Source organism: Perkinsus marinus, assembly GCF_000006405.1.
Source record: "Perkinsus marinus ATCC 50983 genomic scaffold scf_1104296962086, whole genome shotgun sequence".
NCBI lineage: Eukaryota > Perkinsozoa > Perkinsida > Perkinsidae > Perkinsus > Perkinsus marinus.
This window is the reverse complement of record NW_003205573.1, coordinates 73,865-85,983: the sequence shown is the minus strand read 5'-3', so window position 1 is coordinate 85,983 and position 12,119 is coordinate 73,865. Positions and strand designations below refer to the sequence as shown.

Here is a 12,119-nt window from a genome sequence, read left to right as displayed (position 1 = left end):
CAAGGTGATGGGGAGAAGCAATTCGATCTGGCCCAACTGCATGGTCTGAGGCTCCTGACGCTGAATCGGCGATAGGGCCGACAACAACGAGTCGAACTGGCTCGAGGAGATCGTATACTAGGAAGGATCATGGTATTACGGGTGGCTTGGTTATGGACTCCAGTGAGGTTGGCGATTTGTTAACGTGTCAGGTATGGCAAGCCAAATGCATCGTAATACTGCAGACATAGATAGGATACCGCCTGGTATTAGAAGTGCTATGTCTGGCATTGAGTATAGTGGTAGCCCACTGAACATGACCAAGGACCTCCTAGAGGCGTATGCTAACGTAGTCGAGGAGAATAGGTTCTCCAACAGAGGTGCTCCCAATATGCTTCTACGTGTCGGACCTGATACCAACTTTTCCGCAAATCATGCTAAGACGGCAGGGTCGGTACTTCCGGGCGAGCTTGAACCAGAGAAGGCTGAGAAGAGCATAAGGCGTTTCCTTGATGGTATCGAGGGGTTGCCTGAGGGCCTAGTCGAACGGCATGTGCGTAACCGTCTAGATGGGTGTAGGAGTGTCGTGGCGCCATTGAACGATTGTCGAGTGTTTGGCTTGGACACGGATGACTTTGTAGCGTTTAATGGTACGCTGAGGGTCGAAAGAGAGTTCACTGGCTATATACTGGGCGTTGGGTATGAGAATGCTATGCAAGCTGCTGGTCTGAGCGATGTTGGTAATAGGAGGGTAGTAGTGGGCTTGTTGAGATGGATGAGGACATTGGCAGGTGTTGATACTGCACCGTTGAAGGAGATGGCTCAACGACACAGGGCTGCGAGGGAGAAGCAACTGCAGGGTATCAGAGGACATGAATCTGCTACTGGGGCGGCGAGGTAATCGTGGAACAGGGATGCTCGAGTGGTGGCTATCAATCGGATCTGTACTAGGGTTGTCCTACTGCCTCGTTGTAGGGCAGCAGTATCTCTCATATTTGTGTGGGAAATTCTGCGCACTTTGATACGATATCTGTGATCAATGCCCTGTGGGGTTGATCTCGGATGGAACGAACATTGGGGTTTTTTTAGGTCGGCATCAATCGGGGGATCAAGACAACCGTATCTTACTCCTGCTACCACATCTTGGTCAACACGGTATAATCAGAATATAGGGAGACCGGCAGTAGCTACTACACCGTACAACCAGGCGGCTCAGTGGGCAGCTCTGAATCAGGCCAATAGGACGGCTCATCTTAGGGCTCAGCAGCAGCAGGTAGGCAGCTCTATGGTGATGATGAGTATCTATGGATTCTTCGCTGTGCGCAGGCTTCTGTGCTAACACGGTCTGGGGTTTCCGGCTCTGGACAGAGTGCCTTTCCTTACCGAACGGGCATGCAATCGATGTAACAGAGGAGGTCTGCTGTGATGTTGGTGCTGATGTTACTGGTTGATAGGTTCAATACCACTCCTTCTCTAACTCCTGGTTTGGTAGCACCCCCTCCAGGTAGTGCATTGGCAGAGTTCCAACAGCGGTTAGCTAGTGCCAGTCCAGAGCAACGACAGATGCTCCTCCGCAGTTTGGGTGAGGCGGCACAACGTCACCAAGCTGCAGGTGGCAAGACTAGTTAAATACGTACTGCGAGAGTGTGCTTCGCTCCGCTGATAGTTACCGATTATTTGTATTATTCGTTGTAGTATTGTAGGTGCATATGAGTGACCCTTTGCGTTGATAGTAATGGGGAGGGGGCATACCTAGAAGTATGACCCTTGGGGCTCTCAGGGATAGCCGTTTGCCTCGTGGGGGAGGGCCTAAGGGTTGTTGACAGGTTTGTATTGTCTATGTCTCATTCACCATCATCGTCATCTGTGGAGAGCTTGAGCAGTTTGCTTGAGGCCTCTCTTGTGGGTCAACCGTTGGGGAGCATGATCCTATTATGGATGTCCACTGCTTGCGTGAGTCGAGGGTGTCGCTGTCGTCTCTACTGTGAATCTACGTCTGGACCTTTGCGATCTTCGTGAGGTTATGGAGTGCCCTGATCAGCGTAACTGCAGGGGGTCTAGGGGGAATATGTGTAGATCAGGCATTGCTGTTTTTGTTATCGAGAGGTTCCCTCAGGTGCTTGCTTTATCACTCACATACATCTACTTGTACTACCACACCCTAGGACCGAGACCACAACGGGGATCGATCGAGAATGCGCAGGATGCTGAGGTTGAAGAGGTAGTCGCATACGAGGGGCTATGGCAGATCACGTGGCTGCTGTCGAGGGATGTCTACTAGGGAGGAATGGGTGACCAACTTCACTGCAGATAGAATAAGTCTGTTCAGATTCAGCCTAATGTGGAGAACACTACGACGGTACCGGCTGGAGGCGCGGCACCGATAGATCAGGATGACGGGAAGCACTCGTCTGCTAGGAAGGTACTGGTAACAGATCCTCTGTACTGTATATAGTATGTTTGGTCTCAGGGGCGAGGGGACAGGGGTTGCCTCGCTGATAGAGCATCACAGTGCTTTGAGCAACTAAAAAATTCGACCACTCCCGAGGAGGAGATCAATTCTTTGAATAAAATTAAAGATCTTTTTGCGGAGGTAGTTTCTGAGGTGAGCTCAGTAGAGCACTACTACCCCTCCCCCTTAGATCGAGCGAGGCAATGCCCCGCGGGCTAGGGTGGTCTCGGCCGAAACCATTATCTGCAGTCAGCTGGTGCAAAGTGATGTAAGTCTTCTCAGAGTGGAGAACCGACTTGACCCTTCTGTGTTAATGGTGGTTTGCTACTCATAGAAAAGGGCAGATCATTCGTGCTCCCCGTAGTACGATGCTGAGTTCTCTGTTAGAGGGTCTGCGATGTCGCCGTAGTCGTTGTTTCTTTTTCCAGTTCCTATCGATTCTGAATCGAGCAAAGTCGAATGAAGAGTCTCCGGAAGGGTCAATACCACCGGAGCTCCGTGAACTATCAACTTGGCTCATCGAGAAGACAGTGCCGATCATATGGTCGACCTAATGTGCATTAGTACCCTATGGGAGAGGTATAGTACCTCTGCGGCCTGATGCCGCTGTTCGCAAGATATTTCTCAAAGTCGTCTGTGGTCTATAAACTGAATCAGTGAGGTCATCACTTATGTTGTGTTTAACGGTAGAAGCGGCGGCGGCGGGGGCGGGGGTCTTTTTGAAGTGAGGTTAGGGCGTACGAGTTGGGGTCCTCAACAGTGATTGTCCTACACAGTCTTCAAATGGGACACTTCAGGGCAACACCACTGTGTCCGACCTCTGTTGAGGATCACTTGTTCTTTTCTAGGTTGATTGTGTTAGGAAAACTACAGTTGTGGCTCCACCAGTGTCGGAATATATGTTTGCTACGTTTCAGCTGGAGTTTCCTCACTTAGAAAGTTCACATACGAGTTCGGGCAGAAGTGTACACACACCAGTGAGAATTCCCAAAAATTTTCTCGAAATTTTCATTTTGTCACCACCAGCACATGTAGTTGGCAATGTGCATATTTCCCTGCTATCGGTTTCCACGCTTAGTTGTTCTTTTTTGAGATCGTCGAGATAAAGGTAAATAAATGACTACCGCGTACCCTGCGTACGGTGAGCGTAAAACGGTAACGACTATGCATTCACAGCTGTCCACTACTGTGCCTAGCATTGATTCGGTTGATTACGACAACCGAATGAATGCTCAGCTCACAGGGATACCTGATGAAGGGGAAGCTCAAGTAAGCCTTCGGATCAGCTGTTGTTTGCAGAGTAAACTCACCTTTCTAGGACTTAGGGTCTTATACGCGTATTCAGTGGTAGAGTAGATGATATCAAAAAAACCATGATTGAGAAATATAGTGACAGGAAAAATTCTGGCCGTTCGCTTCGATAGTGATGAGTGTTTATGAAGAATTGATATTCGGACATGAAGTACTTCATTTTCAGTGGGACCTCGAGGACGACTCTGAGTTCTTCAGCGGTCCTGATGGGAGGGCCAACAAGGTGAGGAAGTCGATCCTCACGCCGTGGTGGTTGGATGATAAACGAGGCAGCAAGACCTTTGGTGTTATTGCGGATGTCGATGTTGATAGTGATTCCGAGCCGGCAACTACTTTGCCTCCACTGCAGAAGCGGTACAGGTAGGTGGAAGAGAACGCATGAGCTGATTCGAAGTCCCTGTGGTCAGGTCCCGTACAGAACTTCAATATCACGTAGTTCCCTCCACCTCATTTCGGCAGACCTGGCGAGCTATCAAGTGTCCATTCGGTGTTATAGGTGAGTTCCTCCTCCTCTCCTAGATGGGGTTATCGAAAAGGCAAGTTGTAGTGCAGGTGCTGGCTTTGCTGGCCTTATCGCGCCTCCGAGACGGAAGACGTGGAATCGGTCGTTCTCGGCTAGTGTGAGAATCATTCGCAGTGCGGGCAAGAACATCCCGCGGAATCCCTCATTGATGCAGTGAGTGTCTCGATGGGTCTTTGGTGTTGGCGGCAGGGGTAGCCTTTTCAGGAGCATATGCGATGTGAGCCTACCTGGTACGGGTAAATCTGGGGTAACCCGATGGAGGACGGCAGTAGGGCGATGCAAAATTGAGTGGTAAGTAGCAGCTCTTTGCATCGATCCTTGTCCGATATTCTTTTCAAATATCAAGTCCATGGCGAGCCAAGAATATAGTCATCCTCGCAGCGTTCATATGCAATATTTATGTGCCCAAGGAAAGCACCTTCTATGTTTATATTTTTCATGCAAAAAAATTCAGGTTGATATGAGCAGAAGTTGAGGTTGATACGAAATTGGAGATCCCAAGCAAAATTGGGTCTTTAGAGCTTGACTAACGTAGGTATTGGCCATCGAAACGAACAGCGACGTTAAAACGGCAAGTGTCATTCAAGGGTCCTGGGAATCTGCACGATAACTCCGACTGGCGAGATGCCCTGGGAGTAGCATAACCTCTCTGTCCTAGCGTCCATCATAATCATATTCAGGATCCATCGTACCCGGTCATTCTCTACTTTCACGGTGGTGCCTTCGTCCTGTGTACTCCCGGCAGCGTTGCTTACAGACCCTTCATCACCAAATGCGCATACGACTCTCAAAGTTTCATATGTGCACTCAACTACTCCCGCCCCCCAGAGATTGGGCTCAAAGATGTATGTTGGCTCGTTCGACGGAGTTTCACCCGCGATATGAAAAAAACTAGTGAAAAATATTTTCCACGACCACTGCATAGCGCGAATAGCGCGTTTCTCACCGAGTTTTACGCGGGTGAAACTCCATCCTTGTTTGTATTAACAACACTCGTTCAGATCATCGAAGAGGGCATCATATCGTATAGCTATCTCATCAACTCCCTCGAGATTCCACCCGAACGCATTGTGGTCATGGGTGACTCTGCTGGAGCGAATCTGGCAATGAGCGTCCTATTGCAAATTAGAGATAGAGGGCGATACCCCCTACCGGCTGGCCTGGCCCTCCTGTCGCCCTGGGCAGATATGAGTGAGAATTGACCGCCTCAGTTGAGGTGAGTGCTGATGGTATCTTTTGGCAGGCTTAACGGAAGATCAGCTATGGTGTGAGAATGCTTATTATGACTACTTACCGGTGGAACTGATAGTCAAATTCGCCAAGATATGCGCTGATTCTTCTGGGGTGGGTATGTGGACGACTATTCATCTCAGTTGAGCTGTTCTTTCCCTGATCAGTTACCAGTGGACGACCCATTGGTGTCACCGGGCCTGTCACCATCATTGGACTTGCAAGTGCCTATCTATTGTACCTATGGCGAAGTAGAAATTCTGCGGGCATCAACGGAGCGGCTCTGCAGGAGGTGAGAATTCAAGCTAACGTGTGGTCCTCTGGGAGGTGTTTGGTGCTTCAGATTGAAGCTCGAAAATAGCAAAAAAGTAGAAGTTGAAATGATAGTAGACATGCCCCATGTAAGACTCCAGTAATGACTAGAGCAGTCGGCTAGGGTGGTTTCATGTAGGACTGCTATATGTTCTGCGATTCCAAGCAAGCGACCACTCTCGAGGCATGCGATATATTGGTGGAGAAGATGTTGGCGATGAACAAGGCAAATGGTGCACGTCGAAAAGGATCGTCGATGCATCATCATCATCACCATCACCATCATTCCGACCATCGCGACTCAGCTTATACACTTTGAGGTCTATTGAGACTCTCCTTGTTTTATATCATACTCAATGGTCCCTCGTATTATACCGTCGATTTTGTAGTTGTCTCTGCCAAGTTGCATACTTTAGTCGTCGTACAATTGCTTTAGTTTAGTTCTTATCGGGCGGTGATCTACGGCAGGCATCCTCCTGCAGGGTTTTCTTTCTTCTGCTGCCATGTAGAGGGTATAGTCATTCACCCCTCCTCATCACCTATGGACGATCTTCACTCGATACACTGCGTGACGGAGTTCCTATGAGTAGCTCAGTAATGAGTGCCATGACGCTCATCAAGGCGTAGCACCACTGCGATACGTATCCTCGCTAATAGCGAGTCGCTATCAACCTTATTGATCTCAATGTAGACGAGGAGATCGTGGAGCTATTGATACAGCCAGTTAACTGACGAGAACTCAAAAGGTCGAATCTACAATCAAAGTATATTGTTGTTAGTAGAAGTATGGTTAGAACTGCCGTCTCGGTTCGAAATCAATGCTAACTGCTATCCTAGCAGGTCTCGAGTGCTAGTACGACTAGATGATGACGTATAAGTAGATATATTCTATCATGGACTACTGCTACAGATCTCCAGTCCTCATCACGCATCAAACGCGGGTTGATCCCTAAGGAGCATAAGAATAACGAATTGTCGACGAGTAAAGCAGCCTGGTCGCAACCACGATCAAGGCGAAGAGAGCAGAGATAGACACGCGGCGCTATCGGATACATACATGCAACAGTATATCCATTTGGTATCCTGGCCGTACAGATATGAAGGATCTCAGAATAACTTGGTCCCATAAGCTCCCTTATTATCAGAGAATGGTTCTCCCGGTGCACCGTTTCCACTCTAGGTTGATCCACCACCTGTGGCGCCTTCAGGAAGCGATTTAATACTAACGAGGCTGGTAGATACTGCCTTATGGCAAGAGCCAGACAAGAAGTAGCATCGTAGTGAGGACCCAAATCCATTCGAAATATCGTACAAGTTGGGATTGTGAACAGACCATCCGACCGCCACGCGAAGAATAACTCTCCTTGGCTGTTGGTGATCATCGTGGGTCTCGATGAGTTCAACTGGTAACGGTGACTCGGGAGTTGCCCCCTTATAATGCAATTCCTGGCCACTCTTCTTTTTGGCAAATCAACAATCACAAGTTGTGGAGCTCCTTCGTACAAGATGAAGAGTCTATCACGAACTTCGTCGTAGTGGCAGGATGTTCTTAACGGGAACCCCCATGCTTTCGTGAATGTCGGGCGCATTGTAATCGCACCAGACCTGCCATGAACTACTGTTTCCAGAGAGATGAGGTGCCTCATCGAAGCACGACCTTGCATTCTCATCTTTGAGCGCAGTCCAATCAGGGAGGTGCCGCGACAGAAGATGTCGTCCACTGGAGGTATAGTCACCGGGGGCTCGACCACTCGGATGGAAACATCTCTACGACCAACGAACTGCTTCAAGATGGTGCGCAGCTCCTCCATGCCCAAATCATCCTTATCCCATAGGAAGTCCACCAGCATGAGATGTAGAGCGAACATATGGTGGGGATCAAAGACCAGAGGAGTGATCATCGTTGGAGAGGAAGAGTGTGGAGGGTGTGAGACACGTGTCGCATATGCGTGCAATCACAAGATTGCAGTCAAAAAACAGCAGCAGCGCATCATCGTCATCGTCAATGTTATTATTCAACTATGTCATTGTTACAATGATGATAGTAACCTCCCTCCAGCGCCTCCTCAAGCTTCCTCTGTTGGCCGCCCGACACCCTCTACCGCTACTTCGGAGATCCACCGGGCCCAACTCTCGGGACATGCACTCCCGATCGATTCCTCTGAGTGTTGCTCAATGCGCATTCATAACAAACTAGCACTCCATCTCCCTGAAAATCCTCATATCAGAGCAAATCGGAAGTAGAACTCGAATATTCGATGCACGAGACAAGTATATGGTAGCGATGGAAGATAAAACTCGACTGTCATATGATCGAAAACAGTCTCCCGACATGAATACTAATCACGGAAGCTAGCATTCCGCCGAGCCCGTTGCCTCTAAGAACAGGAAAGGAGGGGCTAGCGGGAGAAGTCCACATCCTATCCTTGGCGCGAGTGAAGAAACATCTTCTTCAAATAGGTTTTGACGTGTCGGAATTCCGGATCAGCTTCGTTCGTCCCCTGCATTTCGTTCGAAATATCCGTACTCAAATAACACAACACCCGACTAATTGAATACAACCCTATCACGTGGAAGGCGCATGTTTCCTCAGCGTCCTCACAAGTTTGCAGGCTGAAACCGGTGACTCAACACTTCCACTATCTGTCGAAAGAAATGTGGTATTGGTTCGGAATAGCCTCACTTTGTTCCTTCATATAGGGGGTCAGCACATGATAGATCCCATCGGCCAGGATTGAGTTCGTGGCCTTGGAGACCTCCAACGCCTTCCTTTGAGCATCAAGGAGCCCTCGAATCCACACCAAATCTGAAACCTTCACTAGCACCTCAGCATCGATATCCTCCGGTATCTGAGGCACATATTATTCCGCAAGAGAAGGCTACCACTACAGCCTGTTCCTTGGGCATTTGATCCTCTCTTCTATGCGAAGGTGACAGTCTCTGCTCCTTTTCCTCCACAACCAAGTTCACCGATGCATTCTCGTCGTTCTCACACTGCGTCTGCTTGCTACGGTGACTACTACTCTCCGTCACCTCCTCTTCCATGTCGAACGCCAACCACTTATCGACCTTCACAGGAAGGTAGTCTTTGAGTATTCATGGCGGCCCCCGTCGACCTGATCAGCTGCCCGCTTCCGAGTCGATTGTGACTTCTTCTCTATCCTCTTCGATCGACCCTGCTCCTCCTCGCTGGACGAGGCCGATGAATACCTACACGCGTCCTCCCATAGGCCACCCGAGAAGGCCCAGGTCACTCCCATGCCCGTCCACGATGACCACCACCATCAGAGATGATACGTTGAATTCTATGGCGTGCTGCTAACAGACGAGAAGTGGTCGGCCCCGGTGGGGACGAAGGTGGGGAGGATTTCTCCATCACTGACCAAAAACCGATAGCATGGGAATTGACCAAACACTCCACACAAGCAACGGTTAAGTCATGAATATCTTCAGTGCTCCACTTCGCCTCTGACCAATCCTAGAAGTGGATGAGGAAACAGTGGTGAACACCGAGTCCCCCATTTCGTTGAACTGCCATTCATCAACTCTAGAATGGAGGACCGTTGAATTAGCGGCATCGTGATATTGTGTTCTCGAAAGGATCGAACCATATGAAGAACAACCAACGATGAGAACCTTTGTAGTTGGTATCGATCGGTCTAGCGGAGCGATGCACTCATAATAAAGATATCGCGATTCACACCTTCCTCAAGGAGGCTCTGACGTACAGCAAAGGAGGATAGAATGTGTGGATGCAATAAGAGAATGTGATGAGAGTCGTCGTGGAGGCAGCTAGGTCGCCAGGAAAGGCGCCGGGCTCGCTATTATTCTACCTGAGCTCTCGGGGGGAGTCCTTTTCTGTGGCTACACATATCAACGTCTCAAATCGTGATGATAGACAAAACGTGCATAGCCCTTCCTTGAAAGCCTCCTCGACACTCAGTGAGCTCTAGTACATATTTGCAAATACGGAAGCGCTAGGAAGAGATTCCTTCCACGCAATGAGGAAGTCAGCGACAAGTGGCGAAGAATTGTCAGTACATGACCAGTGCCGCAATCTAACATCACGACAAATGTCCATTCATACCATCTAAGAATGAAATCGGGCCTGGTCAGGATCTATCTAAACTGAAACCGAGCCGATTGGTGAATATAAAACCCAACAGATGTTCAGTCAAGAATGACTCAGTCCCATCACTCACATGCTGAACGATTTAATGAACCTCACACTTCAACCGATTCATTCCGTACTTCTATAACCGTCGGAAGCACTCACAGGAGTACTAGAGCCAGATTTAATCACAGTAGTAGAAGTGTCCACTGCGGCATGCCCTAATCCTGCAACAACTCTAGCTGGAGAAGTCGTGCTCACTCTAGGACCTGCCAAGCACTGCCCTACGCTCAAGTGAGAGAGAGCTACCTTGGGAGGCATAGGGGTTGATATTTGAACATGTGAGGACTCTGGTTGTCCTAGTGCTCTGGCCTGGACTAGGGACGTAGCTAGATCGACCCGCAGGGGTAGAAACTGAGCAAGGCCGTCGGAATGAGACTCAGACCGAGTTCCCTCATACTGTATCTCGCCGTGGTAGGCCCTTGGGAAGCTGAGGGGTAGCCAGCATAATACGAAGTCGACATGGACTGGCCGGGAACGCCACTGCTTGGAGCACTGATGACCCTGGGTGTGGGCAGAGTAAGAGGACCCATGGTGGGAAAAGAACGAGGCATATAAGGCGCGATGAGAGATGCACAGTCCTGAGTAGTGTATGCTGATGCGGAGAGACGAAAAGGAGGAGCTCACATGCCTATATTGCCGTACTCTATCTTCAATGTTACTGAACAACTGAACGAGACGAACCTACGAGGGAAAAGCGGGAGCGACCAAAGAACAGTAAATCTCAACTTCGACGTACGTCAAGTACATACTCGAACTCGCGACCGCTACAAACAATGCTAGTTCCGTTTCTTCCAGTGTTGGAGGAATATATGTTCACTTTCCTCAGCTGAGCTCAAGAGTTTCCTCACTGATTATAGAACTTTACATACAAGATCTGGCAAAGCTGTAAATTTCCTGCATTTCTCCTCGAAATTTTCATATCGTTACCAACAAATCTAGTTGACCGTGTGTACATTTTCCCACACACGTTGCTTCGTCATCCCGAAGGTCTAATATAAGTATAAAACCCATTGAAATTTCACATAGTCACCACATATTCTAGAGAGGCGAAATCCGGAGTCTGATCGTCACCTTATGGCCTGGCAGCCACTTGGCTTTACTGAAGGCCTCAATGTCCTGCAAGTCACCTGGTGTAAGACTCTCTAACGTCTCAACCTAATCGAAATAAAAACACCACGTGCCGGGATCGAACCCGGGACCTTTCGCCGTACTGTGTCGTAGCCGGCGCTGATGAAATGCGCAGCTATTTCCGCCGACATCTTGTTCACGCGGAAGAAGTTGGCAACATCAATCTTCTCCCTCTGCACGTCTGGGTCCATGCTCCAAATGGCAGCAAACCCACGCAGATGCTCCGGGCTGATGATCACCAATCTCATACCACTCCTCGGCGAATGTGCCCCTACTAATAATGGCATAGCATGTCTACTATATAATGAATAGTATTGGCCGGCTTGGTCATCTCTATCTGCCGCTCAAGACGGTGGAAAAGCTTATGAACAGCCTCCATCACATCACCTCTAACAAATAACACTAACCCACGATAAACCGACAAGACTTACGTTTTCTTCTCACTCCTGCTGTTGTCTTCCATCGACGTGTTGGCCACTTCTACAGCGCTTTTCGGGGAGTTCGTGAAGGAAGACATATTTCCAATAGTGTACACTACAAAACTCTCCATGGTTATCGTCAACTCTACACTGTCTATGGCTAACATAACTGCTATTATTAATATTCCCACAACAACAAACGATGAACTTTGGAAGAACATATGCCACTGAAGTCGTTCGCCCTATACAAATCCTTAAGGGTTGCGTTCGACTAGAGTATTATGAGTTCGGCATTAGGCTGTAAGCGAACCTTCCACTTGTCAAAGAGAGCTCGTAATGCCGCGATATACTTCTCCTTCAGAGCCTCAATGTCATCACTTGTGGGGTGGTCTTTCTGGGTCACTTCTATAGGCTGAAAAAGAACAACACCAACTAGGAACAGAAACCCATTCGAGGGGAGCTAATTCAAAAAAGTCCCCAATACCATTCCAGTGTTCAATCAAAACGATACCAAATCTTCATATAATATGTATTATATAGTATAATACAAAAAAGAGTAAAATAATACTAAAATAATATCAATCAGTATTA

At 48.6% G+C, this 12,119-nt stretch overlaps 7 protein-coding genes across 7 annotated transcripts in view; 3 read left to right on the top strand and 4 right to left on the bottom strand.

The window, feature by feature from the left end:
- Positions 1-295: 295 nt before the first annotated feature.
- Pmar_PMAR024863 (hypothetical protein) lies at positions 296-1,608 on the top strand (the record flags this gene model as incomplete). The annotated part of the gene is made up of 5 exons (XM_002772133.1): positions 296-719; positions 771-876; positions 1,069-1,252; positions 1,306-1,348; positions 1,484-1,608. 5 exons carry the CDS (start codon positions 296-298, stop codon positions 1,606-1,608), a joined length of 882 nt encoding a protein of 293 aa, XP_002772179.1.
- A 210-nt stretch (positions 1,609-1,818) lies between these two features.
- Positions 1,819-2,985, top strand: Pmar_PMAR024862 (hypothetical protein; the record flags this gene model as incomplete). Its single annotated transcript, XM_002772132.1, has 6 exons — positions 1,819-1,932; positions 2,096-2,200; positions 2,309-2,401; positions 2,450-2,572; positions 2,622-2,699; positions 2,860-2,985. 6 exons carry the CDS (start codon positions 1,819-1,821, stop codon positions 2,983-2,985), a joined length of 639 nt encoding a protein of 212 aa, XP_002772178.1.
- Positions 2,986-3,547: 562 nt separating this feature from the next.
- Pmar_PMAR024861 (conserved hypothetical protein) lies at positions 3,548-6,181 on the top strand (the record flags this gene model as incomplete). The annotated part of the gene is made up of 12 exons (XM_002772131.1): positions 3,548-3,700; positions 3,909-4,102; positions 4,150-4,238; positions 4,262-4,418; positions 4,470-4,556; positions 4,801-4,900; positions 4,946-5,110; positions 5,267-5,456; positions 5,509-5,609; positions 5,663-5,787; positions 5,839-5,896; positions 5,947-6,181. The coding sequence occupies 12 exons, from the start codon at positions 3,548-3,550 to the stop codon at positions 6,124-6,126; spliced, it is 1,599 nt and encodes a 532-aa protein (XP_002772177.1). The 3' UTR covers positions 6,127-6,181.
- Positions 6,182-6,594: 413 nt separating this feature from the next.
- Positions 6,595-7,659, bottom strand: Pmar_PMAR024860 (hypothetical protein). The gene has a single exon (XM_002772130.1). It carries the CDS (start codon positions 7,655-7,657, stop codon positions 6,641-6,643), a length of 1,017 nt encoding a protein of 338 aa, XP_002772176.1. The 5' UTR covers positions 7,658-7,659; the 3' UTR covers positions 6,595-6,640.
- A 787-nt stretch (positions 7,660-8,446) lies between these two features.
- On the bottom strand, positions 8,447-8,852 carry Pmar_PMAR024859 (hypothetical protein; the record flags this gene model as incomplete). The annotated part of the gene is made up of 2 exons (XM_002772129.1): positions 8,447-8,656; positions 8,694-8,852. The coding sequence occupies 2 exons, from the start codon at positions 8,850-8,852 to the stop codon at positions 8,447-8,449; spliced, it is 369 nt and encodes a 122-aa protein (XP_002772175.1).
- A 2,167-nt stretch (positions 8,853-11,019) lies between these two features.
- Pmar_PMAR024858 (conserved hypothetical protein) lies at positions 11,020-11,626 on the bottom strand (the record flags this gene model as incomplete). The annotated part of the gene is made up of 4 exons (XM_002772128.1): positions 11,020-11,136; positions 11,193-11,337; positions 11,385-11,498; positions 11,541-11,626. The coding sequence occupies 4 exons, from the start codon at positions 11,624-11,626 to the stop codon at positions 11,020-11,022; spliced, it is 462 nt and encodes a 153-aa protein (XP_002772174.1).
- A 173-nt stretch (positions 11,627-11,799) lies between these two features.
- Pmar_PMAR024857 (diacylglycerol o-acyltransferase, putative) overlaps positions 11,800-12,119 on the bottom strand; it is a gene marked incomplete at both ends in the record, with an annotated part of 2,038 nt that continues 1,718 nt past the window's right edge. Inside the window, one exon of the mRNA XM_002772127.1 lies at positions 11,800-11,940. Within this exon, the coding sequence (XP_002772173.1) occupies positions 11,800-11,940 (141 nt within the window). The remainder of the gene's footprint in view (positions 11,941-12,119) is intronic.

Excerpts from the sequence above, each read along its gene's own strand:
- Pmar_PMAR024860 (XM_002772130.1), bottom strand. The coding sequence starts at position 7,657 with ATGCTGGTGGACTTCCTATGGGATAAGGATGATTTGGGCATGGAGGAG.